Here is an 18,490-nt window from a genome sequence, read left to right on the forward strand (position 1 = left end):
CCAAGCCCTAGCTCGTGACCGTCATAAGCTGTTCATTTTTATTTTTTTTTTGATTCGAGGAAACCCTATCTCTTGAAAAGTGTATTTTTGTGGGTATAGATGAGTAAGTAAAACCTCGGTTGTCCCAGACTCTTACAAGAGATGCACACCCTGACTCGAACTCAAGACCTGCTGTACAGATTTCAAACCTTTTACCACCACGCTACGCCTCTTGGGGACTCATAAGTTGCCCATCGACAGACCTTTTCCAACAGTTTCCAATCAATGTCCGCAGCCCTTTCCAACATATTTTATCTTCGTATGATTGTAAGATATAAGTGCTTTACATATACACTAATTTTAGTATAAATGTAATACAATTCAATTATATGCTTAACATGCATACTTAGTTTTGTTTCAAACTCTATTACAAGTTTATATTATTTTACCTTATTATATAAATTGCATTCCATCTAAACTAAACAATTGTAATCGCTAATTTATCACCAGCAATTTGTATGCTTAAACTTGAATTTCAACTAGCCAGGTGGAATTGAGCAATTTCATGCTTCTTTCTTGCTTCATAATTCATTAAATAATTCGATTTCTTTGTCATCAGAGTTATGGATTTCATTGGGCTATGGATGGCAACATTTACACAATCAGCATAATCTGTAGAATCGAATACTGGGATTTGATTGGCTTTCAACATTCGCGGGGTGAAACTAGATGGAATTTAGTGCAATATTATCTCACTGAGAAAATGACCAATTTGCTAATGGACATCTAAACCTGCATTATTGTACCGTCCCAGCTCGCGACGTGTGGTCAACCTGTTGATGATTTTATATGTGCCGGAATCTATATTTTGTTGCGACTTCAGACAAGATTGTTAGATGCCAAAGGGTGTGTCTTTCTCGAGTTAAATGGATGTGTTTGGACAGTAGTAGGCAAGTATTAACTGTGAATTTGCGGATAGGATAGGGTTTGGTATATATTCCTTTTTACATTTTAAAAATATTTTTTAAAAAAATAAATTTATTTTTTTTATTTAAATTAATATTTATGTTGTTTTTAGATTATTTTCATGTGTTGATATAAAAAATAATAATTATAAAATAAAAAAAAATATTTTTAAATATTTTTTAAATAAAAAATATTTTAAAAAATAACTATTATCATATTCTTAAATATCATAAAGATGTTAAAAGAATAATTATTTTGAGTTGTACTAGCATTACCTTTAAAATTATGCAATTTTATCAAATTTTGACAATTATTCCATGCTTAATGTATGGTTTAAGGCCCAAATCATTAGCAATATCTATTATTTCTGATCCATTTTCCTCTCATCTGTCAGAAGAAATGGAATTCAGCTTCTGTCACCTGATGGCCAGAATCCATAAATTATTTTCATGCATTTCAGGCAAAATCCATTTCTTTTTTTTTTTGGTAAGCTAGGCAAAATCCATTTCAACAAGCTAGAAACGATGACTACTTGTGTAATAACACACACACACACATGCTCTTCACGTTTCTAAAAGTTACACTGTCCATTTCCATCTGTAATTTTTAAACCAAAAGGTTGACCTGATCACCTCTTAATTTCAACAAGATAGAATTACAACAGGTGACTGATGTAGCTTCACAAAATAAAAGCAAGTTTGGTGCGATGGAATCCATGTAATTAATTTACCTTTTTTTAGCTCCTTTTCCACTACTATATATTTGGAAAAGTTCAGGAGATAAAGACCCCCTCCCCTGTAGCTTTCTTGGGCGGCACTTCTCTTCTCTTGGAAGCTCTTGCATGTATATTTTATGGCCATGCTGTCTGCTCGGACGCCTCAAAATTCAACTAAACAATCAATTTCCCAGTGTACAAGTCTACGTCTGGAGTGTTGAAATCGCCCCATCGCGAAGCTTTTGCGAAGAACACCTTTTCTCCTCATTTTTAAAAGACTTCTCTCCTCTGTGACAAGCTCTCACAAGTCAATGGCAACATGCTTTACATCATCAGGAAAAATAGAAAAGATAATCGGTGTGTTTAATAAAATAATTTAAGAAATATATCTATCAATGAATGTACAAACAATTTTTTATGCTAAAAAAAAATTGAGTTAATAAATTGAGACAAGATGAATATTAAGATACCAACTGCATCATGTAGGGAGCTTTTCAAATTTTTCTTTTTTAAAAAAATTATACAGCATTAAAATTATATTTTTATAAGAAAAGTAATTATTTCCACTATATACAAAAAAATATTGTTAGCATAGTTCCTTTTTTTTTATTAACATACTTTTATGTAAAAAGTTTCTATCTAGACCTTATTTGTTTGCTGGAAATTAATTTTTTTTAAAAAAATAATTTTCTTAAAAAATAGATTCCTGAAAAGTAAATTATTTTTTTGATATTTGATAGTGTCACGGAAATAAATTAGAAAAACCTTTTTAGTATTTATCTAAGTCGTAGAAAATTAGTTAAAAAATAACTTATTAATGTTTTAATTTTTTTTCAAGTTTATTAAAAGAATGAGGACCAAATCTTATAAATAAAAAAGTTGGAGAATGAAATTAATAAAATAATATAATTTCATAAATTATTTCAAATAAAATAATGAAGACTAAATCAGACAAATAAAAAAAATTAAAAGAATGAAATCTAAAAACCAAGTCAAGTTTTTTTTTTTTTCTAGAAAATGTTTTTCATTAACTAATATGCCTCCTCTTACTATCTTTTTTTTTTCCCCCATTTTACTTCACCAAAATAATTGCTTGTAAGAACGCAACTTATTAGAAGCATAAATGAAAGCTTCACTAAAAATAGAAAAAATATATATATATTTGATGTTTTTAGTGATATATAATAGAATAACATCTCAAATACAATAATATTTATTCAATTGTAATTAATTCTTATTAAACTTTAACCAAAAAATAAAAAATAATAATCATGAAAAGCATAACAAAAATCAACACCTGCTAATATCATTAAAAAGATATCATAATCTCACTCAAACAAAAATTCAAAAATAATCTTTTCTAATTTTTTTAAATAAAATTTAAGGGAAAAAAAAAAGCCCAGAAGGCAGCCTATATTGGGCTTGCTTATAGCCCCAAAAAACTGGACAAGCAGGCCTTAAAAAACAGCCTATGCACCTTATCCATTTTCTTCTAACTTGTTGTCTATTTATTTATTTATTTATTTTCAAATGCCATTATTTATTTTTTTAAATACCACCCATCTCGTCTACCAGTGTAGACGATGCGTCATCTCTAGTTTCAACGTCAGCCACCTCAGGAATAGGTATGAGATTTGAATTTTGTTTTTAAGAATATATAAATTGTTGGTGATTATTTTTAGTTTGGTTTAGTTTTTATAAAAATAATAATTAAATTAAATTATTTTAAAAAAAAAAACTGAAATTGGTTTAAATTGACCGATTTCGGCTCAGTTCGGGTTTTTAGAACAAAAACCGGTTTAAATCAGATTGGCTCGATTTTTTTGGATTTAACTTGGTTTTTTCAGTTTGACTCCGTTTTGGCTCGGTTTGACTCGGTTTTTTTTCTAGTTTTTTCGGTTTGGGTTCAATTCGGTTCGATTTAGTTTTTTCAGTTTCAAACTTATAAAATTAAAACCGAACCTAATCAATTGGTTTTTTAAAAAAAAAATTCTAGTTTTTTTCACGATTTAATTTTTTTAATTACTTTTTTTTTAATTTTCTCAATTTAAACGGTTTTAGTTTTTTTTCTTACTCCTAGTATATCCATCAAGATAATCATCAGTTGGGATAATGAGTGCCTGTAAGCCCAGCGCCAGCATTCACTTATCTTTCTTTTATAATGTAAACTCAATAAATTATTACAGCGCAATTCTCTTTCCTTTATAAATAGAAATGTATCATTGCCGAGAAAAGCAGAGAGAAGGATAAATGTATACCTAATCATTCATTCGATCGTCAGTGAGGCCTAACTTTGAGAAATTAAAACCTGGAGCCAAATTATCAAATGGCATAGCAGAATCCCATTTTCATTGATCATAGCTTATGTTACTATTAAATTTTAACTACTACTGCTACTATAAGCTAAGCATTCTGGTGGGGAAAAAAGGGCTTGGAGCTGTGAACACTATTTTCTTCTTTTTTTTCACTTCCATATAATCTATGAAGCACAGGCAGGCACAAGGCATGAAAACAATCCGGGGCATTTCTTCTGCACGAAAGAAAAAAGAGGAATATAATAATTAAATCACTTATTATTGATGTTTTCTTGCCAGAAAAAAATATAATAAATGAAGACGAACAATTACTTAATTTGAGGCAACCTTCTTGCAGCCATATGGCCTCATACGGTACTGTCTAGCAAATTTATTCAACTACAATGAAACTTGTTTTAATTTTAGTGGGCATTTTGAGACTTATTTGTCAAAATGATGACCTTTCTGGGCAACGACTGGCTTCTTCTTTAGCACATTTCCACAAAATATTGCCAAAATTTCTACATCAATAAGAAATCCAGGGACTGAGAAGAAGTTTTATTCAAAACCGGATGCTAGAAAAAAAAAGACATGGATGGTTTTAGGCTATTCGCTATGACTTGGTCTAATTAGAATTCATGTACTTATTGTCTGCAAAATTTATGATATAAATCATTAAACTGAAATAAATTGATAAAAAAAAATTAAAAATAATCACAAAACTATTTTTTTTAAAAAATAAAATATAAAATGATAAAACCTTAAAAGAAAATGAGTAAAATAATGGTTATTGAACCACATTAACTCTTCAAAACTATGATCTAAATTATTAGATCGAGAGCACTATAAATAAAAAAAATTATAAAACTCAATTCCTAACAAATTAAATATGATGATAAAACGGGGAAAATACATAAAAAAATCTAAAATAAAACATTGTAATTAAAAAGAATAGAGGTGAAAGTTGAAATAAAAAATAAATTAGATTGTAACAAAAAAAATATTCAATTGGAGGGTTAAATTAAAAAAGAGAAATAACTTTAACAAAATAAAAAATAAATCAAAATAATGTGAGTTAAATTAGAAAAAATAAAACAATATAAATTTTAATTGAATGATGACTAATAAAATTTTAATTGAATAAGGACTGAAATAAAAAAAATTATAAAAAAAATAAAATTAAAAACATAAAAAATAAAAAGAACAACCATGTCCTTTTTGGATAGGAAAAAAAAAAAGAGAAAGAGAGAAAAACATCACTGAAAACAAACCACCCATTATCCTCTATCACGTGCCCAAAAAAAAATGCAACGACGCTTCAAGAACAAAGGGTACATTTAACTAAAGAGGAGCATCTCAAGTGCTGCTCAAATAAGTAATTTTACTATTTATTTATTTTTTTAATAAATATACCCTTTAATAATCATTGAGGCATTGAAAAAACAAAATTTGCACCAACACCAATGCTTTCATTTTTGAAACCGAGGAGGAAAAGGTTATTTCCACGTAACAATCCCCAGTGATTAAATGTAGTGCTGCATCTTTATTTTGTTCAAAATATACAAGGAGGAAATTAAACAAGAAAACTTACCCGCTTGGCGGAGCGGAGGAGCTCCGGTGGGATTTTGTAGAGATCTTCATCAACAGCTTTAGGAGGCTTCAGAGGAGCTTTAGGACAAATTACAGCGTCCGTTTTATGACAATGTGGCATTGAGGGTTGTTGTTTCCTCGCCGGTTCAGTCACGTCACAGACTTTGCCCTGCTTTCTCTGCTCCTTTGAATGCGGGCCTCGCTGCTCTCTCATTCTTGTCTGCAAATTCAACACCATCATTCAAAATATTCCACACCTTCATCATTACTATCATTTCCTTGTTAAATTCTTATAACCATAAGTCATGTAAGAATATATGGAGAATATAACCATACAAATCAAGGTGTACAGATTTTTATGTTCTTCCAGATAAATTCTTTAACAAAAAAGCAGTGTTCGTGTATATACGGGGAGGAGGGAGAATTTTTTTTTTTTTTTTTTTTTTAAAAAGCAAAATAAAGGACGAACCTTTCTGGGAGGAACATGAAAACGCGAAGGCTTGTTGAAATCAGAAGCATGTAGATCACTACGCATGTACCGATGACCGCATTCTCCAGAGGAATTAGTACTGTGTCGAATCAATCCTGCCTGTCTTGCAGACTCAAAATACAGTGTGATTGGAAGGTCATTTGCCTGGTCCCAGTTTCCGAATGCTGGTATTTGTCCACTTCTTCTCCATTCCTGACCAAAACAAAACAAAAAAAAATCAATTTTGAAGGCAAATGAAAAGAGTTTCTTGAAATTAAAAAGAGGGATAAAAGAGAACAACAGAAAGAAGCGAAATCTGAGAGAGGTTGAAGATAAGAAGCCGAGAAATGTCAAGAGAGCTTACATCCATTTTGGTCGATTATGGCAGTACAACGCAAGAAGCCAGAGAAGAGACCGAAACAAAAAGGTGCTATAAAGGGTAGAGAAAAAGATCGGAGCTTGAGAAGGGAAGAACAAAAAGCTTAAAAGGAAGGATATGGGAATTCTCAGAATAAAAAATTCAAGATAAAAGATACAAATTCGAGCTCAGAATTGCAGAGAGACTCTGCAAAGAAAGATACATTTCAGCTCTTTCTAGCGTAAAAGGTAGAAGTGTATAGTCTTAAGAGCTTTAAGTGAATGAAAAGAGCTTGGGCAGGTCTTTTCGTGTTGCTAGGTTTCTTTTTTTTAGTCAACCCATTCAGACTATAACATCGAGCTACCTTTTCTTACCTCTGAATCCTCGTTGAGCTTATCTGCAAGGAAGGATTTCCTAAAGCTAGATTAACGCGGAGACCAGAAATAGGGACCTACAATTTTAATGGGTTTTTTTTTTTTTTATTTCCACCTCGATTTGGGGTCGGTGACTGTTACAGAAGAGAGTCTGACTCTGGAGAATTGGCCGAGCTTGAAAAGTTAAAGATGGGTTTTGCTTTTACCCCATTTGCTTAAGAACGTGTCCCCTTTGACTTGGGCATTCAAATCGATGCAGGAGGTCACTCAACTTTTGGCATGCAACGATTTTGGACTCGAAGATAAATGGAAGCTTAAAAGTTGCAGTCATGTCGTTTATTTGCATCGAAAGCGAGGGCTCGTTTGGCCACGTAATGCTTTTGCGGTACAAACTACGTTTCACGAGAAAAAATATATAAAAAAATGATACTTTTTCGTGTTTTGTGTGAAATATATTTGCACCGCGAAGCTAAATGAAGGCCAATTAGCTGTACATATGTTTATTTTTCCAAAAAAACGCATGCATTAAAAGGCTCAGCTATTTATTTCTTAGTTCAGCCCCTAAACTCTTGTATTTTTAGACCGACTCCCTTTCTTTGACATTCCATACTTCAAATAAAACATGATATTTGTTTATATCAAGTCAAAAATATTTAAAAGATTGTTCGAAAAACCATCAAGGAAGCAACCCCCATAGACATCTAGTATAGAGCCCTGCACCAGCAAGCACAAGTGAGAAGGAGGAGGCCTGGGGGGTCATGAGCTTGCTGCCCCTCGAAGGTGTTGTTTTCTTTCCAATGAATGTGGTGGGCCCAACGCTTCAAAACACGGAGAAGGGCGAGCACGTGAGGCTTGCCATGACCATGGAAACTGGAAAGAAAGAGATCTAGCTCCTTCCATGGTGTAAAAACAGGAGCCTCCTTTTCTCTCCTGCTTATGCAACTAGCCAGGCCTTGATCGCATGCCTTGTGGAGTGAAAAATGCCGATTTATTTTGACTTCCCATGGCTCACGCCTTGGTGCTTTGTGTAAATGACAAAAGGGCACCACCGCACCAGCCGGCGCCTCCCCTGACTGGTTGCAAATTAGTCAATTTTTAGGCGAAGAAAACAAACTGAAACTTCGATAACAGAGAGAGACACCAAGGTCAAAGACTGACATGTAATGCAGAGGTGGCTAATCCGTGTTCCCTCTCAACATCGGCAGAATTTCTCATGGACCCATCAAGGTGGACGTGAATGGGAGTGCTAAATGCCAAATCTTGCTCACGTGAGTAAGCGTGAAGTTGTTGATTCTAATAATAATAACAATGAATGCGGCAACAAAATCACAAAATACGCTAACTGCACGTGTCACTAGCTAATTCTATTAATCACACACAAACCAGAAAATATCAGAAATGGAACCTTTTGCCCCTTTGATTTCAACGAGGGGGAAATTATATTAAAAAATTCCTGTAAAAATTTGAATATAATTTAATATTTTAGATTAAAAATTATGATTCTTTTTTTACAAATTATAAAATTTTAATATAAATTTAAAAAGTTATATAAAAGATCAACATAAAAAAATCATTCTCATTAATAGGGTGTTTGTTTGACGGAAAATGGTTTCCTGAAAATTATTTTCCAAACTTTCCTGTGTTTATTTGTCATTAGAGAAATTAGTCAACAAAAAACACTTTCTAGTCAAAGAAAATTTTGATTTGGTTTCTAGGAAAGTATTTTTCTTTTATTTTGGACAGAAAATACTTTTTGAAAGTTGTAAAAAATTTTAAAATATTATATTATTTGCTGATTATATCAAATTTAGTCCTCACACTTTTGATTGCTATATATATATATATATATATATATATATATATATTGTTTTTTAATATTTTTTTTAATTTCATTCATTAGAATTTGATTTTTATATTAATTTTGGTCCTTATTTTTATAATCATTTTTTGCTTTTCCTTTATTATTTTTTAATTGAAATTTTTTATCTATCAAATTTAGTCTTCATTCTTTTAATTATTACTTATTTTATTTGAAATAATTTATGAAATGGTAATTATTATTATTTTAATTTCTTTATTTTTCAAATTTTTTTATTTGTTAGATTTGATCTCTATTATTTTGATTATTATTTATTTTATTTGAGATAATTTATGAAATTATATATTTTTTAATTTCATTCTCATTAAACTTTTTAATTTATAAGATTTGTTCCTCATTATTTTAATAAACTTGAAAATAATAAAACGTTAATAAATTATTTTCCAGCTTATTTTTCATAACATAACCAAACACTAAAAAGTATTTTCCAACTTGTTTTTCATTACTACCAAACATCGAAAAATAATTCACTTTAAAAAAAATTACTTTCCAGTAAATAAACGAGCTTAAATATTCATGGATAATTTAAAAAGATGAAATCTGGAAATTATATTTTTATAAAAAATTTATAAATGGATTGATAATATTAGGAATAATTACAAAAAGAAAATTTTTTTTTGGATTAAGCATCTAGATTAAAGTAACAATGATTTTTTTTTATTTTTTATTTTTTATTTTTGAAGACTTGAACTTAATTGAATGCATAGAAAAGCTCTCAAATTTTATTAAAAAACAAAAATGATAAAAAAACATAACCCAATTACACGATCCCCCTAATGATTCAAAACGCAATTGTAGGGCTAAAAACATTACTCATAAGTAAAGTGAGGTTGTACGAAATTCTCTTAAGATCTATTCACATAACATTACTCTTTCAATTATCCTAAAAACTTCATCTCTCTCTGTGCACTCCTCGTCCTAAGAAGTTCATAGAAGTTTGTCTCTGGTAGAACGCAGCTCACCTTCAAAATCATCCATTTTCATTTGTTCTCGAGGCAATTTGGCAGAACAAGTAACTCCTGCTTAAATATTTGGATTAAGTCTTCGATTTTTTCATTTCTGATCGTGTTGCTCTGGCCAGGAAGCGCCAGAACTCCTAATCTTTCCCGGAGCAGCTGTGGTCCCACTATTTCTATCACTCTTGCAGGCAAAGCTGATTTTACAAAATTGTATAGGTTCGTGCTATCGTATCCTTGACCATTTCACTTTTGGGCCCCTTTCCTGTAAACATCTCCAGAAAAAAGTATACCAACACCGAACACATCAACATCTGCTGGCAATTCTCTTCCCAAAGCATGTTGCAACATCATATACAATGAATTAGTGTTAAAAGACAGAAAAAGTTGCGTATGACAAGCTATGGAGTGTAGCGAACGCATAGAAAAAGTATGTATACTTGCAAAGAAGAAGGCTTTAGAAGCTAGAACTCTAGTAGATGTACTAGGAGCGATGTAATCAATAGGCAGGCCCTCGTATTCCAAGAGTTTTTACGGAATTATGGTTTGTTTGTTTTTGTATTTTAAAAGTATTTTTTAAAAATATTTTTATTTTTATTTTTTATTAGCTTCAAATTAATATATTTTTAGTATTTTTAAATTATTTTGATATGCTGATGTTAAAAATAATTTTTTTAAAAAAATTATTAACATATATTTTAGCACAAAAATTTATTTAAAAAACAGTCACATTTACATTATTAAACAAGGTATATAACTGTTGGCTGCCTCGTAAAGAGATCTAGCTAGACCAAAGTCTCCCACATGTTCAACCATTTATTTGTCCCGAAGAATATTGCTCGGCTTAGAGTGTGTTTGTTTTTGCTTTTGTGGTTGAGGTTGTGATTGGGTACAACTTATTTATGCACAAACCTCAACCACAAAAAGCTATTTTTTCTTGTTTTTTCTTGCTTTTTAATGGGTCCCACACCTAAACCTCAACCTCCACCTCAAATACAAACACACACTTAAGGTCACAATGAGCTATTGGAGTTTCACGCTGGTGATGAAGGTACTTCAGTGCACAAGCCACTTCAATGGCCATATTTAGTATGTTGAAGATCCAAATTCCTCTAGCCTCATGTGTACCGGTTGATATAGCTATGCTTGTAAAAATTAGAGATTCTCAGCAGTCAAATGGAGATCTACTATAGTTAGATGTCCATATGCCAAAAAAACATACTATATTAATGACTTAGAGAGTTTTTAAAAGTATGGTATAGTGGTTGTTTTTTAAAGTGATTTTTGTCTGAAAATATATTAAAATAATATTTTTTTTTATTTTTAAAAAATTATTTTTGATATCAGCATATCAAAACGATCTAAAAATATATAAAAAATTAAATTTAACTAATTATTTTTTGAATTTTCGTGGAAAGCAGTTTACATCGTATTCTCAAACAGTGTCTTAGTGATGCATGTGAAAACATAACAAGACTATAACAAGCATAGAAAGATAAAAGAAAAACTTAATTAGGGTTAAAACACAAAGAGCCTTAAAACCTTATTTTATTTCTAAAATAATAATATGACCAAGTCTTCCTCCTAAAAAGGTTTACAATGCCTTTTATAAGCTAGAAAAATCAACCTAGACTAGGGGAAAAAAATCATAATCCTAACACATAAAGGAAATTAACATATAATCTAAAAATAAATAATAATTCCAAAAATATCTAGGCAAAATAAAAAAAAATAGCCCAAACAACAACTTTAGGGCATAATAATCTGAGATCCAACAGTCTGATGAGCGATGCAATTTCTTCCTGCTAGAAAATAGCATGTAGAATCTCTTTTAAAAGTTTGAGTATGATCCAACGATCGAATATCATGTTACCACCATTTCAAGCCACTATCCTAATATGGCATGACCAATCTTTCTCTTAGGCCTAGACTTGTTACGCTAGAAAACATCTATTAAGCTATTTACATAGTTTGTTTAGGGTAGATCCTCCAGTCTCAACAAACTCAGCTACATCATTCTCTCCATGTTGGAAAGAACTTATCAACAAGTTCTGGTCATCATGTTGCCACTATCATCAACCATTTATAGACCTTTATTGTGCAATTGACTCAGATAAAGTAGGCTAAAAATATTTTCCCAAAAAATCACCCTTGTGTTTTACAGAACTATAATTGATCATCAATGACTTGTTCCACGCGAGAGCCCTACCCCTTTATGCAGACTCTCTACCTTTTCCCTCTTCCCTTTCTCCACAAATCTAAATAAAAACAGCCTATTTTCATCCTTGTCTAATGTTCTCTGAATGGATGTTATCACATGAGCAACATATTTTGGCACAAGGAAGATGAACATGTAATATAAGGGTAGGGAATTCATAACAATTTCACGATCATGGTGCTGGTGTGGTGATGATGGTTGAGGAAGCTGAAGTCACGATGGTAATGGAAAAGAGGAAAAAAAAAAATGATAATGATAGATAAACTATTGGGGGGAAGCTAGTTTTTCTTCTTCTTCTTCTTCTTTTTTTGTCAATTTTGGACTCAATTTCCTCATCCCTCAAGCCATAAAAATCCACATCTATTTATAAGGGGTGGAAGAGGAATGTTTGGTCTCCATTGGTGCCAAATCTTAGATCTTGGTTCAACCTAGAAGGATCCTAACTGTTGGCTCAAAGTAGCCATCATGAGCTGTCAAATATGTGGCAAGAAAAAGGCTAGTTGAGTTGGCTACTTTGAGGCAGTGCTACAACTACTGTGATGTCAATAAGACAGAACGAATCACACTAGCATGTAGTCAAATGTCATGTGATTCTTTTGCTTTTTTTTTTTTTTTTCCTGTTGTGTTATCCCGAGTACATGTTAGTTAAGTTAACTTATGTTAGTTAGAGTTTTCCTTTTCAATGTCTTTTTATATTTTACTTTAATTTTTTTTTTGCTAAGTTTTTCTTTTGAAAGTGTAATTTTTTTTATCCCATTTTCATGTCGCAGGTGGTTTGTTAGTTGAGCTAACTCAAGTTGACTCAATTTTTTTATCCTTTAACATTTTTTTTAAGATATTGATTTTTTTTTTAATTTCACCGTTTGACATTTAATTATTGGCTCTTATGCTTTGTCATTGTTTTTTTTTTTTGTTAGGTTATCCCCAGAGAGGGTTAGTAAAGTTAGCTTGAATTAGCTCGGTTTTTTTATGTTTTTTTTCTTAACTCTAGTTCTTTTTGCTAGGTTATTCTTTTAAAATTTTATTTTTTTAATCTGAATTTTGTATCATGAATCTTGAGTTAATCAAGTCAACCTATGTTAAATCAGGTTCTCTTCTTCAACATTATAGTTTTTAAAATTTTATTTTTATTTTATTTTATTTTTTAACACTAAGTTATTAAATCTTAAGATTTGCAATTTCTTTTCATTTTTTTTTTTTTTACATATTATCTAGATTTCATATCCCAAATTCGTGTGCTATTAAAATTTAGGCGAGTTTGCTCGAATTTTGTTATCACCTGAATATTTTTCACATATTAATAAAAATTTGACTCGGACGAGGAAATGGGTTAACAACTTATCCAGTTTTACGTATATATGTTGGAAACAATAGAAAAGGAGGAGGTAGTCCCTTCTCTTCTTTCTGGACAAAGCCCTAATAATAAAAACAAGGAAGAAATAACCAATGGAGTAGTGTTAATGTTAAAGAAGAGCTCAAAACCAACGGTTCTCTCAAAAAGTTGCTACAAATGAAACCCAATCTCCTAACCGCTGATTCCTTTCTTATATTCAATTCATTAAGTTCACTAACAAGGAATTCAATTCCATTTCCCAGAAATTCAATTCCACACCCCAAACATTTTCTCTCCGTAATATTTCCACACCCCAACTCATCAAGACCCTCTCGTTTAATTCCAATATGCTCTTCTTCAAATCCCACTAGAAAACAATCCACTTCCACTAATGAACAAGTGTCATTGAATTCAAATGTTGAAGTTCTTGGTGCAGATGAATTGGAGAGGAACTTGAATGTCCAAGTTGGGAATCCAGTTGCTCCCAATTATATTCATTCATGGACTAAGCTTAGTTTGAGTGATCGAGCTTTCTTTCTCTTATCTTTTATTGCTTGCACGGTACTCTCTCTCTCTCTCTCTGTTTTCAGTTTTATTAGCTTAATTTGGTATTATTTGTTGGTCCCTTTTTCTTACAAAATAACTTGGTTTTTGTGTTTAGGATGTTTAACGGATTTTTGGCTATTAAATTCTTTTGTCTGTTGCCCCCCCCCTTTTGAGCTTAATGGCTATGAAGTCTTTGATCGGTCTTTTTTTTTTTTGGGTGGTTTGTGTTAGAAAGATAGCTGCTTTTTAGCTGTGCTAATTTGGGGCTTATGAAGGTGTTGTTAGATTGTTTAGAATTTGGGAATTGTAAACTGTTTTTACTGTATTGGTATTCATTTATAACATGCTATGGTTTATGTGTTTTCTCTGATAAATCTAGAAGCTCTGAATTGCTTGCATAGGACCACCTGTTTGTATTATTTTGGTGCAGATGAAGCAAAACAATATATTTGTTAGGTATGTTGATTGTTTTTTTCCAACTTTGATAGTGCCGATTCAGTTGAATCCTCCAATCAAAATATGCTGCATTTGTGATAGGTGTGTTGGTAAATATTTCAGCTGAACAGTGTTGTGAAACTATAATTTCTTTGAGATGAAATGTTCATGACTTTTGTCTTTACCCTTTGATGGTAATGCAGTTGTTGGCAATGTCTGAACTCAATTTTTTGATTACTGATAATTGTGGCTTACTTTGATGTCTTGCAGACTTCTATAGCATTTACAAGCCTTGTTGTTGCTGCTGTTCCAACACTCTATGTAAGTTATCTGACTTTACATCTGATTGCAGTTCTCTTTTCATAACTGCAAGCGTAGGATTGTTTGCCAAATTTATTCCAACCTGTTGTTTTTGCAAGCTGTTTCTTTTATTAAATATAATATCACTGTTAACACATACTATGAAAAGAAGAAGAAGAAGAAAACTGTGAAACGTGAATATCCTTACATTTTTATAGTTTGTAGGAGTCATTCATGAATTAGACTTTCAAGAATTACTGCCAATTTAGGCATCTTTGATGCTTGTTTTCTGGAGGATACGAACTAATTCATTAATTCATTATATCTTTCTTGAAATGGTTCACCTGCTGAAGACAGTTTAACTCCTAAATTAACAGATTTTTTGAAACTTGAAAAATGGTTTAGCTACCAGCTATTTTACCTTTACCATTTCTCTTCTTCTTCTTTTTTTTTTTTTTCCCATTTCCATTTCCTTCTTTATTTCTTCTTTATTTGTCACCACTCCTTTTGTTTTCTTTTTTATCTTTAGTAAATCTGCTTGCCTCTACTGTTGCTTTGTTTTTGTATTTTATTATGTGCATTTTGCTAATTTTAGTATTGTTGGAAAGCAACAGATGTTGCATTGCATATTTTTCTTGCAAACTTAGGTGACACATTATGAGACAAAGCTTGACTGACATGCTTTGATTTTTTAGTGACAGAGAAAAGAAATTGACACCCATGAATTTAATCAATCCATAATGACCTTGGTTTGAAAGAAAGGAATGTTAGCTCATGTCATTTGAAGCAGGGGTTGCTAATGGGAGCTCATGCACTTCTGACATCTTAACGTGGCGTTTGCTGACTTCTGATGGTGATATCATATTTCATAAGAAGAAATATCTATTGACTAACTGGTCTAGTTTGAGTGTCAGAATAAAACATTGACTTTTTTTTTTCTTTGTTTAGTTAGAATATTATTTGGAGAATTATTAGATTTCTTATTAAATCCTGACGTTAGTAAAAATGTTTATTGATATGCTTGCTCTGTTTCTTCGTAGTGTTTCGCCTCTGTTTCTGCTCTATTACATTTGACATATATGTATCATCTGCTTGTGTGCATTTTTTGGTCTTGGTGACAATCTTCTGGATGCACTTTGGTTTCCTGTGCTGATGAATGTATTGTTCAGTATGTTTGTATGAGTAGAATGCTGATGATAGGTTGTTTGGGTAATTATGAAGCTGATTGCATGCTAAATTAGTTAAATTTTCCCTTAGCTGTTTATGTTTTAAGAAAGGTTATTATTACTAAGCTGATTGATACTAAATTAGTTAACTTTCCCTTAGCTGTTTGTGTTTTAAGAAGGCAGGTATCATGACATGCATTTCTTGAGATATGACATGGGGTAGCTATGACCAATAGCAGTAGCTTGTGCAGTGTGATGCATCAGTTGCTTTAATGGTCTATCAGTCAGTTGATTAGCTTGCTTGCTAGGGTTTGATGATTCAGATATGTTGACCGTCCAACATCAAATTCTATGCCAAGCTTTCTTATTATGAAATTTTAAGAAACTGACAGTTAATTTTTCCATCAGGAAATTACACTTTCCTGATTCTTTCTGTTTAAACTGAATGCATGATTTCATGGAGTTGATAATTATGGAGGAAAAGTTGTATGATATCTAAAAAATTATAGTTGATAATCTTTTACTTCTAAAACGGTAGTCTGACCATGTAAGTCCTTGTTACTAGATCCATGTTATGAAAATAACATAACTATAATTATGTTGGTAATCAACTACTTGCAAGCCGCTTCCAATGTGCAAGCTTTAGGAAGTCAAATCCAGCATTAGTTAATTTACAAATTATTAATATTCAGCAAAAGGGTTTCAACAGTATATTGCTCTCCATGCTAATTAATTCCTCGTACCAGTTCCTTTATTTGCTTTGTGCATTTTCATTTTATTGTATCCTTAGAGTTTTAGTTGTTCTGGATATTTGAACTGCCTGTTACTTTTGTAATTGTAAGTTCCTATTTGTGAAGATTTTAATATTATACAAATTATCTTATGCAATTTAACGATTCTAGTGTTCTGTTGCCAATATTGGTTCCTTTTCTTCTATTTTTTCCTCCCTGCTTGACAGGCAATGGGGAAAGCAGCAACATCTCTTTCGAAGCTAGCAGATACAGCTCGTGAGGAACTGCCCAGTACAATGGCTGCAATTAGGCTTTCAGGCATGGAAATAAGTGATCTTACATTGGAATTAAGTGATTTGAGGTGACAATCAAATTCTCATGACAACTCTTTTTTTATCATTAATTCTTTTCATAAAAATTTTCCCTTTTCCATTGGTCCAAATGCCGGTTAAGAACATTTTGTATTTCTTGAGCATACAAGCAAGAGCCTGATCATGTCCGTTTGCTTCGTCCTATCTTATAAACAGAACATGGGTTTCCTTACCCCATTAAAAGGAAGTGATGGGAGTGTGACATATAGATGCTGGGGGAAGTAAAAAAGTTCCATGAGGATTTATAGGTCTTTTAGTTGTGTCTATTTATGTATTTCATAGTAATTTATAGATGTCTAATGTCCGCCTTAGTGATCACACTCAAAACATTAAGATTTTCAGCTTGTCTTGGTGAGAGCCTGTCTGATGATAGCATTATGGTCAGTATTACTAATATCTAGAGAAAAACCACGACCTTAACAAGATGAGCTATAGAGTTTAGTGGCCTGTAAGTATCCGATTTCATTTTCTCGGATACTGTTCAAGTACAATAATATGGTTTATCTCAATTGACATACAGCCAAGAGATAACTGATGGGGTCAATAAATCAGCTCAAGCAGTTCAAGCAGCAGAAGCTGGAATTCGACAGATTGGTGCACTTGCTCACCAACATACTATGTGTAAGTTCTTGTGCTGTCTATCTTTTCCACAGCAAGTCATATTGTTTCTTTTTTGTTATTTACAGAAGTGATGTTTTCGTGTCTATTATTTGATATCCAGCTATGATTCAAGAGAGGGCTAGTCTGCCAATCATCTCCCTGCAGCCAGTTGTTGCTGGTGCTGCAAAGCAGACTTCCCGTGCTGTTGGTCAAGCCACTAAGACCATCATGAATATGATATCACGAGGAGAATTCAATTCAGAGAATGAAGATGCGAGTGCAATTGATAGGGTGGAAATATAAGAGGTGTGACTTCTTCTGGTTTGGACAAACACGTGTACATATAATAGATAACCAAGTTGTCTGCCTAATGAAGGAAAAAAGATGGAAGGAAATGCAAACTCTTTACAGCCACAGCAGGGTTGCCTGGTGCGAGCTCTTCCACAAATCTCTCTCTTAAAATATGAAACCCCGCTTGTCTTCTTCTAGGGAGGTAGGATCAATGAGATCCTTCCCAATCCTTCTTCATGGGATACTGTTACTTTTGTTCATGATATTCTGTTGCTTCGTTACGAGACATGAATCCTCGGCTTTCGTTATGTTTGAAATTCAGGGCATCATGCTGTGTACATGATGGCCAAGAAAGTATCTCAAAATTTATCCTCTGTAGAGTATTTAAATATAGTTCCTCCTTGGTTGCCATGTAATGTTATGGAGGAGGAACATGTTTAGTTTGATATATACATGGTTCTTTGAGGGCATCCTTTTATCGGTTCTGTTAAAAAAATAATAATATGAGATAACGATTTGTGCTTTTACTAGCCACCTTCCTCTCATTCTCTCTAGAAAAACACCCTAAAAAATGTCTGATCACGACAACCGTTAGCAGTTTCACAGGTTTAATTTATGGTGTGCTTTATATACACTAGTTTCTAGTCATTAGTTCTCCTCCATGATTCTTGGCTTGATGACCCATAGTTTTCAATTAGTTTTGCCATTTCAATCCTTCACAATCTCTGGATAAGCTGCTAATTTTTTTCATCTCTAGTGTTAACCCTAGGTTTTGATCTTATAACCAGTATATCTTCTTCTTTCCTTTTTCTCCTTGCTCTATTCTTTATTATGGATCCAAACCTTGAATCTATCCAGTTTGCTAGCATGCGCTTGAATTGGTTGTTTTCTTATATATGGGCATGGACTGCAAGTGTTC

General features: G+C 32.2%; 2 protein-coding genes across 2 annotated transcripts; one reads left to right on the forward strand and one right to left on the reverse strand.

The window, feature by feature from the left end:
- Positions 1 to 3,773: 3,773 nt before the first annotated feature.
- On the reverse strand, positions 3,774 to 6,915 carry LOC118036443 (uncharacterized). Its single transcript, XM_035042140.2, has 4 exons — positions 6,378 to 6,915; positions 6,014 to 6,226; positions 5,546 to 5,764; positions 3,774 to 4,190 (listed from the first exon to the last, which is right to left on the reverse strand). Exons 1-4 carry the CDS (start codon positions 6,381 to 6,383, stop codon positions 4,140 to 4,142), a joined length of 489 nt encoding a protein of 162 aa, XP_034898031.1. The 5' UTR covers positions 6,384 to 6,915; the 3' UTR covers positions 3,774 to 4,139.
- Positions 6,916 to 13,171: 6,256 nt separating this feature from the next.
- On the forward strand, positions 13,172 to 18,098 carry LOC118036530 (uncharacterized). The gene is made up of 5 exons (XM_035042254.2): positions 13,172 to 13,692; positions 14,383 to 14,433; positions 16,537 to 16,670; positions 17,201 to 17,301; positions 17,402 to 18,098. The coding sequence occupies exons 1-5, from the start codon at positions 13,309 to 13,311 to the stop codon at positions 17,581 to 17,583; spliced, it is 852 nt and encodes a 283-aa protein (XP_034898145.1). The 5' UTR covers positions 13,172 to 13,308; the 3' UTR covers positions 17,584 to 18,098.
- Positions 18,099 to 18,490: the final 392 nt, after the last annotated feature.

The sequence above is a fragment of the Populus alba genome, chromosome 13 (assembly GCF_005239225.2).
Source record: "Populus alba chromosome 13, ASM523922v2, whole genome shotgun sequence".
Classification (NCBI taxonomy): Eukaryota; Viridiplantae; Streptophyta; class Magnoliopsida; order Malpighiales; family Salicaceae; genus Populus; species Populus alba.